Source organism: Pangasianodon hypophthalmus, chromosome 5 (assembly GCF_027358585.1).
Source record: "Pangasianodon hypophthalmus isolate fPanHyp1 chromosome 5, fPanHyp1.pri, whole genome shotgun sequence".
In the NCBI taxonomy this organism is placed as follows: Eukaryota; Metazoa; Chordata; class Actinopteri; order Siluriformes; family Pangasiidae; genus Pangasianodon; species Pangasianodon hypophthalmus.
This window is the reverse complement of record NC_069714.1, coordinates 18,702,230-18,714,412: the sequence shown is the minus strand read 5'-3', so window position 1 is coordinate 18,714,412 and position 12,183 is coordinate 18,702,230. Positions and strand designations below refer to the sequence as shown.

At 41.4% G+C, this 12,183-nt stretch overlaps 2 protein-coding genes across 8 annotated transcripts in view; both read left to right on the top strand.

Moving 5' to 3' along the window:
- mbnl2 (muscleblind-like splicing regulator 2) overlaps nucleotides 1-4,820 on the top strand; it is a 28,782-nt gene extending 23,962 nt beyond the window's left edge. For all 6 annotated transcript variants that reach the window (XM_026912978.3, XM_026912976.3, XM_053233997.1 and 3 more), the window contains one exon: nucleotides 1,263-4,820. In XM_026912978.3, coding sequence (XP_026768779.1) covers nucleotides 1,263-1,277 — 15 coding nt within the window. In that variant the 3' untranslated portion in view covers nucleotides 1,278-4,820. The remainder of the gene's footprint in view (nucleotides 1-1,262) is intronic.
- A 4,218-nt stretch (nucleotides 4,821-9,038) lies between these two features.
- Nucleotides 9,039-12,183, top strand: part of LOC113526158 (ras-related protein Rap-2a) — a 14,525-nt gene continuing 11,380 nt past the window's right edge. The window contains exon 1 of one of the 2 annotated variants that reach the window (XM_053233998.1): nucleotides 9,039-10,105. In XM_053233998.1, the coding sequence (XP_053089973.1) occupies nucleotides 9,792-10,105 (314 nt within the window). In that variant the 5' untranslated portion in view covers nucleotides 9,039-9,791. The remainder of the gene's footprint in view (nucleotides 10,106-12,183) is intronic. The other variant, XM_026912979.3, reaches the window with a different exon arrangement.

Below are 12,183 nucleotides of genomic sequence, written 5' to 3'. Positions count from 1 at the left end.
GCATCTTGCAGAACCAGCCACAGTTCTTCTGGAGACTTTGACTGTCACACTTCCTTCTTATTTTTTCAGCAAAACCCAGCAGCCTTCATTATGTTTTTTTGTCTGAAAAGTGTCTCTTGTGTAATATGCTGCTTTCTTTACTGACATACAAACATTTTTCTGTAACATTTAATTTTGTGCTGGAAAACTAATGTTTGGGAATCTAAAATGTTTTTGTACTCAATCAATAATGTAGAAGTCATAAAATAAAAATCTATAACAAAGTTTGTACTAAAAAAATAGGGTGCCTAAGACTTTTGCACAGTACTGTATGTGAAGAGGCTTCACTGGATTCTTACTAGACCATTGTTCTCCAGTGGTTATACCCTTAGCTCATTTCAGTCAGTAACTTTATTAAGGACTAACACAGTGGAAATTTATTTTTAAATTACAGATTGTTTCAAAGCGGTGCCTAATCCCCTAGTAAGCAAGCCAAGGGCAATAGGGTAAGCAAACTTTGTAGATACAAGGAGAAAGAAACCTTGGGAGGAACAAAGATTTTACAGAGCAGTCCATTCTGCACCCAGGATTGAGAAATACACGTTAATTCATATCAGATAATTCTCGAATTCTAGTGCAATTCCATTTAAGTTAATGGATCATTATATACTGTATGTAGGTAAGAAACATTGGTCATAGTCAACAGTCAGTCAAGAAAATGAGTAGGGGCTTGTAGTCACCAGAATTAAGGCAGAAGGCAGATGCAGGAGTAGGAATATATATGTGGAGGTGTTATGCCATTTGACTTTCTTGTCTTATTTATAACGTATACGACTTTATATGGATTATGAATTTGCCGACCAATGGACGAGCCGTTGCTGTGCCAAAAAAAAGTTGACATTCAAATCATGGTGACCCCTCAAGCAAGAATTATCAGGCACAAATTACATTTCAGATCATGAATTCTATTTGTAAATTTGCACTGGTAAGACTAATTGCTTCACACAGGCTCTACTTTAATTTCCCACAACATGGTTCACTTTTGGAGACACTTGGAGTGACAGAAACATTGTTTTTAGCTCTTTTACTGCTCAATTGACAGGTTATTGCTAAGTAATTACTAGAGCTCCCATTACAAATTGCAATTATTAGGAATCTCAAAGCTTTCAAGAATTCTTCAAGTTTGTATAGTTGTTCAGCTGTTTTTCCCCACTCGTAATTTTTGTTTGTTAAAAGTTTTTTTTTAAATATTTTAACATGTCTTTTTGTTCTTTCTGCAACAGATCATTTTGAAATAGAGCGCAGGAGGGGGACAGAGTGCCAACGCAACATACACACACTTCTTAAACAACGAGTGTGTGGATATAACATCCTCAACTCCACAGAATTACTGCTACATGCATGCTGACACACACACACACACACACACACACACAGCCTAATAATATTTTCCCTACAGTTACGTTCAAAAAATACATTATACAGGCATATATATACAATATATACACAACAAGAAACTAATCAACCATATATGTTTCTAAATTAATTTCACTGGAACAAAATCCTACTCTTTTTGCTTGTTTAAGTACATTATATAATTATATAGTTATACACAGTATCATCACCTGTGTTGAGTAGGAAATCATTCAACACTTGTTTTACTGTGTGACTCTATTTGCACTTTTTTTTTTTCAAGAAAAAGGGCAACATCTTGAGAAAGACTATTAGAAGCCCAGTTTGAGGATTTACACAATTCTCTCCAAGCTGAGTCCAGAGATAATGATTTATGAGAGTTTATCTGCCTGCACCGGCATCAGAAAGGACTGTATAACCGAGTGCCGAAGCACGTCAAAGCCATGCAGGAGGATGGCAGGCAGCATGTCACAACCCTGTAGGAGAACGGCATGTGAAAGCTATGCAGGAGAAGGACAGAGTGAGTTCACCTCTCAGCTCCACACTTAATGCTTTGCCTGAACACTGCTGCAATACAGCAGCCTGGATAAAGAGAACTCTGTTAGCCAAATTATTGATAGAGAAAAAAAAAAGATTTTCACCTTTAACAGTGGCCAAACAGAATAGTGACACACTAACCCTTTAAAACTTGATGTGAATCTGATCTTTATTACTTTATTACAGCAGTTCTTTTATAATTTCTTTAGCTGAAAATTTAGCATTAAAGTTTTGCCACAGTAGAGGTTATTCTCTTATTCTCTTGATACTGTGCCGTTGGAAGAGAGTGAAAAAGAGAGAAACAAAGAGATGATTGTGTGCACTTGTGTGACTTTATATTTGCGTGTGTTTGTGCATAGTAACAGAGCATAGCATAAGTTACTACATCTGGGCTCGACCTCTAGACTCAGGGTCTAGATGTCCCAGCAGTATGAGGTGTGTTTAGTCGAGCCAAACTGGGCTGCGTTCATCCTGTTTTTGGTTTCTGTATTTATTCTGTTATGATTCTGTATAAGTGCCTAACAATGTTCTTTACAAGCATAGTATGGATACAGATTTGAACTGTTTATGTTTAATTTTGTTGCTGCAATCTGTCATTCTCTCTCAAAAAAGGTAAAAACTGTTTAAAAGGTTGACCATGGATGTCATGTTCACTTTTGATTTTTTTTAAATTTTTAATTTTTTGAAAATTACAAGAATAACAGATTTGTTACTACTAACACAAAATGATGTCCTGTATAAGAGGAGTCTGTGACTGCTATTTGGGAAAGCCTTTTCTCTACTCTGCATATATATATATATATATATATATATATATATATATATATACATATACATATATATATATTCGTAGGCCTCTCTAAGATTCTACTTACATTTAATTCATTTCCTAGAGCAGTGATTGGCAATAGTCTGACATGTAACTGACCTAATACTTAATAGCTCTATTATTCTAATCCACTTTAATTTAGGAGACAGTCAATCATATAATTTCTATTTGTATGTGTGTTTGTGTGTTTTTATGTGTGTTTTAATTCAGGGCGGAGATAAAATGCCATGTGGAGAACCTAGACAATCTTTAGTTTAGATACGCAAAGGCACTGCTCAGACTTGTAGTCATTTAACTTCTCAGCATCGCCTGAGGATAATTTATGTTGTGATCTATAAGATATATGAGAACTATTATGTAATGTTACGGTATTGATTGTGGTTAATGGACCATTGTTATGTTTTGTTTTGAGATGAATGTAATTTATTTGATGTAGGGCCTTGTTGTTCAGATGCTGTTTTAAAAGGCCAGCTTGGTGCCACCTTCCTCTCCTGCATCACCTGACTTGTGTAGGAAGAGAAAAGCAGGGTGCTTGACTTTTGAAAGTTACAGTGCCCTCACTAAAAGCATTAAGCGTTACGTCGTATTACACAGTTGTTTGTGAATCTAATGCTTTGGTATAATAGTCGTTGTTTGAGGTGTGTAACTATGGCAGAAGTCGGCGTTTGTGAAAGAGAAGCCTAGCAGTGAGTAATGCAGGTAGCCAGCTGAGAGAAGCACTCAACACTGCATGACGCATCAGTGCAGGTCAGGCTGCAGAAGTGTTCATGTTATGTCAAATTAAAGATTAAAAACACCGCATTTCATTTTATAGTTCACTTATGTGTGCTAATATTTTAGAGACAGTACTAATTTGTTAATGTGACAGTTCAAAATTGCTATGAATGAAATTGTTTTTGTAAGTGATGTTCCTGTTATGTTTTTTTTTTTCTTCTTCTTCAAGATGGTAGGTTCAAGTATATTTTCCTACTGTTGGAAAAATACTTAGTTTCAATGCCTTATTGTCATGGACCATACTATTTAATTGAAAAAATATTAGTCTTAAAAATTTTTTCACTTCTAATAAATGTTTATACAGGTTTATTTCCATTGTCCAGGTGTAAATGTACATTCATTGGAATTTCTTATAAAACAACATACTAGTGCTAAAAAAGCAGTGTGTCGTCACTCTGGAGCATGAGCACAATCCTGCTGTAACACACTATAACAGATCAGACATCACTGACATTACAATAGAATTGTGGTTTTATTTCAGAGATAATAATAGAAATAGAAATGTTTACTGCTTTGTCCTTATGGCTGATCCACAGTCAGAGAGCCTCATGTTCTGTCTCCCATTACAGAACTTTTACTAAACATATGAATGTGTCTAATCATCAGTGCGTATCAGTGCGTCTCCTGCTTTCTTAGTGTCAGTCTGGTGGATAAGAATTTCAGAATGTAATTTATCTCTTGACTGTTGTAGCACATTCTGGACAGGTTTATGACTTGAGGGCTACAGTGCACTCACTACCTTAGTCTGTTCACATGTGATCTTTGCCTTATCTTCTATGTGTTGCTCTGACCATTTCATGTCTCTTAATGTTGTTTGAAAGTTTTAGTAAAACAAAAGACTGTATTGGCTCTCCTAAAACTAAATATACAATAAATAAATATTCAACAATCTGATGCTAAAGAAGGGTCTGTATAATAAAACCTTTTCTCCACAACTGGAGTGAACGTGTAGGTTTAGAGCCCAAAGATTGCTAATGGAAACAGGATAAATGCCTGGATCTGTTGTTTCCTGATGTGGAGAACAGGCTTTCAAATAACAGATGTACTAAGCTGTACTTTGTTTTCTGAGCACTACTTTGTTCCTAGGCTCTATTCAACACCAGTTACAAGGAAGGATTCACACAGTAAAGTTCCATGCAGATTAATTATGCCACACATTATAAGAATTTAAAGAGCTTTTTATATGTTTCTTTGTGTAATATTAAGTAGTTTATTGCTTTTTTGGTTCTGTAAACATAAAGTTTGTAAAATATATTGTCACAAAGTGAATAAAATCCTTTAATGACCACCATGTGTCTCATTTTTATGAATATAAGGAGGCGATGAAGCATGATGGCTTGTGCATGCATTTCTATAACACACAAATGCCAGGTGCACATATCACAATGGAGACTGGCATCTCCAGTCATACCATCAGTCATGTATGGATCTTGTATGGCTATAAGGGCACCTGGTTTGAAGATTCCTGCACACAATGGCACAGAGAACCTTTTACCTACCTTTATACTAACAAAAAGTAATAACATAAACAATCAGTTAACATAACAATTTGCTAAATAATAATATTCATTCCAGAATCTTAGTCTCCACTCTTCAGTTTTGTGAGGAGTTCAATGTAAAATAATGATTGTATAACAGCTACTGTCTGGGTTAATAGAACCACAGCTAAATATGTAACTAGCGTTCTGTTTCACCACTCCTGTCAGGGGCAGTGAGAAACATCTGCATAATGTATGCCAGTGTATGTTCCTCTATGTCATGAGGAACAGCACTCACAATAGGACTAACTGGAAAGGTGTTCAGAGATGACTGGCAAATTCACTTTGATGGGAGGAGTGATGTTACCCTTGTAGAAACTGGAGAAAGTGCACGGTGATGCCGATGTAGCACCAGCACAGGTTTCTTGGCGTAGCACACCTCTTAATAATGAACAGTATGTCTGAGGATCAGACAACCACCACCCAGTCTAAATAGTAAATAGTACCATAGGGCACAAACCAGACACAGCAGGGAATATTCTGCAAGTTCACCTTCATGTAAGGTCTGCAAGGTCAATCACTGATTCACAAAATTGGATGAAATGAACTTAGGCAATTTTGTGTTAAAAAAGCAAGACAGAGCCACCACCACAGAGTCATCTGTCTTACAAAGGTGAGCTTATTGCTAGAGCATGCAGTTCTTTTTCTGAAGTGATCACTAGCAAAAGGTTTTCATAGAAAACCATTTTGTTTCGGCATCTTGCCTAGGTTTGTAAGGAGGGGCCTTAAGGAACTCCCAGCGGGAGATCCCATGCCAGGCTCTTAGGGAATCATGTCGGATGGATCCAGCTGACGGGGTGCACATTGAGACTGACTGAGACAGCTGCATGTGTACCGAATATCTGCTCCTTGGTGGAGCCACACAGAAGCCAGTTATCTAAGCAGAATCCTGATGCCATTGGCAACCACATGAGAGAAGGCCACTTGCATACATCTTGAAAATACCTGTGGTGCTAGAGAGAGGCCATAGTGTCGAACTTGGAATTGGAATGCCTGCCCTTTGAAGACAAACTTTAGAAGGTATCTGTCTTCTGGGATGATGGGGACATACAGAAAAAAAAAGGAATTTTGCAGGTCCATTGACATGAACCAGTTCTGTCTTTGCACAGCTTGAACTACACCTGACAACTTAAGCATATGAAAAGGGAGAGTCTAGAACTCTCTGAAATCTAAAACTGGATGAAAACCACAATCCTCCTTCCATCCTTAGCCTCTGAAAAAGGCAGTAAATTGAGTAGAACTCTGATTTAACTGTGGGGTATACCCATTTTTGAGTGCGACTTTGTCCAAGAGAGAATGAACTTCATGGGTCAAAGCAATAACTACCCTGAATATACTGTGGTTCATGTGATGAGAGTACTAGCGATGCGATACAGACATAAACTGCAGGTATGTGACCCAGGCCGACCTGCTAGTGATCCATCATGTTCGCTACAAAGCACAGCACAGAGTTGAAATCATTGTACTGTGGCATAACGAATTCTGCCGTGATCAGCATTGTGCAAACAAGCACGTTGAGTGCTATGGGATGCCTAGCACCATCCAATCCTTTAGCAGCACCTGTGAGCTAGATGGGACTGACCTAGAACCATTTTCAGACTTTGCTGAGGCCGGAGTTTAACTACTAGGTCATTGTCTGCTTGGTAGTATTTCGTAGATGTGCAGGTAGACATAGCATCTTTGTGTTCCTTCCAGGAGGAGTGAGGAGGATGACTCGTCATCGGGCTCTGTTAAAGGACATGAGGCCAGCTGAGTACAGCTGAGTCATTACATTGCCTTTTACTCTTTTTTCTGGGCTTTTTATGCTTATCAGTCAACGCCGGACATGGGAATTTGCAAATAGCAAGCTGTTCGGGCTGCAGGGCTTGAGTCAGATTCATCTCTGAAGGGTCCAAATCTCCCAGCCAAGTGCGCTGTGTCAGCATCAGCATTGCTGCGTTCAGTGTAGGATTTGTGCTGGTCGTACAGTGTCCTTTAGCTGGTTAATGCCAAGACAGTAAGAACATAGCTGCAGCCTGTCTTCAGCTTCAGATGCCAACTGCACAAGCACAAGTCTTGCAGCATGGTTCCTTGTGCTGACCATTTGTTCTGGAAATAGAGGAAATTTGACTCAAAGTAGAAAGAATGAGCAGTCTATTGTGTGAAGGGAAAACGCCAGAGGTATGTATTGGTGGAAATCAAGCTAATTTAGCAGTGAACAGCCATGGCATGGAAGCCTGACTTGAAGTTAACTGACACCACAGAGTTCCATAATTTTGTAGGAAAAAAGGTGCAAAAAAATTAAGACTATGTATATTTATACACTGGTAGAAGAGATAAGATTAAATGAGAGGTTGATATACACTATATGGCCAAACCCGACACCTGACCATCACACCCATATGTGGTTCTTCCCCAAACTGTTGCCACAAAGTTGGAAGCACACAATTGTATAGAATGTCTTTCTATGCTGTAGCATCACAATTTCCCTTTACTGGAACTAAGGGGCCCTGAGCTACCACAGGGAAGTGAACACAGTGCAGTGGTAGCTCAGTGTGTTAAGATGTTGGCCTTCTGCTTAGAACTTCATGAGTTCAAATCCCAGTACCACCTGCTGCTGCTGGGCCCCTGAGCAAGGCCCTTAACCCTTGACTGCTCAGATGTATAAATGAGATAAATGTAAGTCACTCTGGATAAGGGCGTCTATCAAATGCCATAAGTATAAATGGGCCCAAACCAGTTCCAGCATGACAGTGCCCGTGTGTACCAAGCAAGGTCCATGAACACATGGTTTGCCAAGGTTGGAGTGGAAGAATTCAAGTGGCCTGCACAGATCCTTGACCTCAATCTCACTGAACACCTTTGAGATGAACTACAACACTGACTTCCTCACCTGGTATCAGTGCCTGACCTCACTTGTGGCCTTTTGGCTGAATGGGCAATAAGTGAAAAACCTTCCCAGAAGAGTGGAGGTTATTATTAACAGCAAAGGGGAACTAAATCTGGAATGGGATGTTCAAAAAGCACATATGGGTGTGATGGTCAGGTGTCCATATACTTTTGACCATATAGTGTAGCAGGCTTTGGAGGGCAGTAAACCTATAGCCCCATATGGCGTGCATGTGGTACGAGAAGAAGGGAAAGATGAGTTGCATGACTGTGGTATTACTGTAAGTAATATTTTGATGAAAGGTCTTAGTATGCATGCACACATGCACAAAGTATCCAGGTGATTCTCACCAGCCATGAGCCGTGAGGCACAGAGCAAGATTTAAACTGGGGCCCTCCTCAACAGAATTGCTAATTGTGCCTCAGCAACAACAGTGAAACTACAGTGAAACAACAGTCTGAAGTGAAATAACTACAGTGTACAGTGAAACTACAGTGAAATAACAGTCTGAAATGAAATAACTACAGTGTACAGTGAAACTACAGTGAAACAACAGTCTGAAGTGAAATAACTAGTGTACAGTGAAACTACAGTGAAATAACAGTCTGAAGTGAAATAACTAGTGTACAGTGAAACTACAGTGAAACCCTCTGAAGTGAAATAACGAGTGTACATTTAAGCTAGAGTGAAACCGTTTGACATATAATAACAACTGTACAGTGAAACTACAGTGAAGTCAAATAACTACAGTGTACAGTGAAACTACAGTGAAACAACAGTCTGAAGTGAAATTACTACAGTGTACAGTGAAACTACAGTGAAACAACAGTCTGAAGTCAAATAACTACAGTGTACAGTGAAACTACAGTGAAATAACAGTCTGAAATGAAATAACTACAGTGTACAGTGAAACTACAGTGAAATAACAGTCTGAAGCGCATTCACTGTTGCCCTTAAGGAAGGCCTGAGCGTTCCCATAGCAACAGCATCCAGCGCGCTGCTCTTTTTGGCGCGTGTCCTCGATCTTGTTGGCTATTGGACAGCAGCGCCGCGTCCCGCCCCAAACAGCTCTAACACTAAGCGGAAATCCGAGTTTGGAAATCCTCTGCACTTCTTCCACACAGGCGTGGGTGCGGTTTGAAGCGCGTGGCCGCGCCTATCAGGCTCCCGTCGCAGCTCCATGCACGAGACGCTGATGACGTGCTTCGCCTGGCGCTGGCTACGGAAGCCGAGCAGGGGAAACGGGCGGTAACGCGGCGGCAGCGGCGGCGGCGGCGGTGCTTGTGGGTCTCCACCCGAGAGCATGGCGGCCGCGGATGTGTCGGTGCGCAGAAGAAGAGGCGACATGAAAACACAGACGAGGGACTGTTTTCTCTAAACTGCTAACATTCGCTTGCTTTAAAGACAATCTCGTGTTTATTTGCAGCTACGAGATTCCGGGTGAAGCTTTGTTAGCTTAGCCAATACCGCAGCTAATGTTACTCTGTGCAGGAGCAGCGCCGTTTTTGCCACTCGGATGATTTAGGACCGTGAGCTCAGCAAATGAAAGAGCCCGAGCTAGCTATCGTGCAGCAGCCTGGATTGCGGTAATAGTCGACGCCGGGCAGGATCGCGATAATGCACCGCTTCTTCTCCGTTTCCTTGTTCGGGCTCCGCGCCTTTGTGCGCCGCTTGTTTACTTCGCTTTGCTAAGAGCGAGAAGGGCGCCAGGAGCAGCATGGGAGCCGCTCCGTCACTGGCACTGTAGCTAAAACTCAGCTTTAGCCTTTTATTACGTGTTTTAAATGACGAATACCGGGTGCTAGTGCACGTTTTCTGTTGTTTTTTCCCCTTTAACGGTCCGTTAAGAGCCATGCGCGAGTATAAAGTGGTGGTGCTGGGCAGCGGCGGCGTGGGCAAATCCGCCCTCACCGTGCAGTTCGTCACCGGCACGTTCATCGAGAAGTACGACCCGACCATCGAGGACTTCTACCGCAAGGAGATAGAAGTGGACTCGTCGCCCTCGGTGCTCGAGATCCTGGACACAGCCGGCACGGAGCAGTTCGCCTCCATGCGCGACCTGTACATCAAGAACGGCCAGGGCTTCATCCTGGTGTACAGCCTGGTGAACCAGCAGAGCTTCCAGGACATCAAGCCCATGAGGGACCAAATCATCCGCGTGAAAAGGTAGCGCCCGGAGGAACCGAGCCTGCAGTGCACTGTGACGTAGCAGTGATGGGTTCTGCAGCAGTGCTTTACTGCTGGATCACCCACCCTCTCTCTATCTCCCTCTCTCTATCTCTCTCTCACACATACACACACACACTTTCTGTACTGACAGATGAGCCCTAAATGGCACTACCTCTTTATCTTGCAATGCATGTCTACCTTCCTAAGATTTCCAGCAGATCTTCAAGGGAAAACATCTGGCCCTTAGGCACTGAGTCAATGATTTAGCTGTGATCTCACTCTAGGGTCATGCTAGAATGACCCACATAGTAAGTAAGGCCTGCTGTTGAATTTGTGCAATCTCTTGCTTTGCCTTCAGGAGTGATCACTATGATTAAGTACCATACCTGCTCAAGATGGCAACTGCACAATGAGACAGAGAAAGCAAATAGTGTCTGATATCTCCCACTGTGAGCTGGTCAACCCCTAACCCCACTTTTGTACACCTCCTGAGGTGTCTGTGTTAAAAGTTGTGTGTGTGTGTGTGTGTGTGTGTGTGTGCATGGGTATCATGTGTGTCTGTGTGTGCATGTGTGTCATGTGTCCTATACTAGTGGTGTGGCATGTGATCCCAGAGTGTAAATTATACACTGACATTTTGGGGTCTAATTTATTTTCTCTGCAGTGATTATACAGGGATTCTATCTAAGATTTGCATGTTTTTTCACTGATCTTAACTTCCTGATCTTTATTAGCTGTAGGCCAGCTGATACACACATTACTAAGCACTATAGTCATGGAGCAGCTAGCACAATCCCGTAACAATCACATATTGTATAAAACAAGGCAAAATGTCAGTCTATGTCAGTGCTCTTTTCCAGCTTACTTCTAAATCAGCTGAGAGTTGAGACTAGTAAGGACCTACCATGTGTGTGTGCTGTGCTTTAGTTTGAAAATACTGTTGCAGAAGAATGCACTATAATGTGAAGCTTTTATTTCTCTTAATCTGAAGCTCTTATTTCTCACCAGCTCCATGTTTCTTGCTCTCCACCTCACCAACACATTTTCCTTTATACTTCATAACAGCACATGACTATAACATACACCAGTGCAACAAAATGAAAGACTGAGTAAGACGAAAATATTAATAGAGGACACAACTCTTTTGCCCTCTTTCTGTTATGAGGACAAATTTATGTCATAAAATAATGAACAAACATTTAAGTTACTTTTGGCTCATGCAGCTGCATGCTGTGTTGTGATTGGCCCGTGGAGCTGTCCGCAGTGTTGTGATTGGCCCGTGGAGCTGTCCGCAGTGTTGTGATTGGCCCGTGGAGCTGTCCGCAGTGTTGTGATTGGCTCCTGGAGCTGTCCGCAGTGTTGTGATTGGCTCCTGGAGCTGTGCGCTGTGTTGTGATTGGCCCGTGGAGCTGTCCGCAGTGTTGTGATTGGCCCGTGGAGCTCTCCGCAATGTTGTGATTGGCCCATGGAGCTGTCCGCAGTGTTGTGATTGGCTCCTGGAGCTGTGCGCTGTGTTGTGATTGGCTCCTGGAGCTGTGCGCTGTGTTGTCCTTGGCTTGTGAAGCTGCATGGTGTGTTATGATTGACCTTGTGTTCTTTTGCGATTAAATAAACAGCATATGTTGGGATAGTTCACAGTGCGCGGTTGGAATTTTTCATTTGCTAACTGCAGATGAATAGATGTTACAGGTGACTTTTTGACGACTGACACATCATGTTTTTACTTTCTTTGGGTCTTTATTATAGGAGTCAGTACTAAATCATATAAACAAGTACCTGTGCTGAAGTTGGCTACTCTACTTGTAAGGATGCCAAAAGCACTGAACCGGGACCTGTGGCTGGAGCTACAATAGTAGAAACTGTACAGAAAAAAAATGCACAGAATTGTCACAGACAACCGCAATAAGGAGTGCCTGATAACGTTCCCATTTTTTTCAAACTTGCTGTCTCCTTTCACATAAAACCAAATGCAGAGTTAAAAAGTTCCTAAAAAGCTCCTAAATTGTTGCTGCAGTTGTTAGTGTTTACTGTTAAGACTGGGATTATGGGAGAAATGATGTCATCACCTTATAACC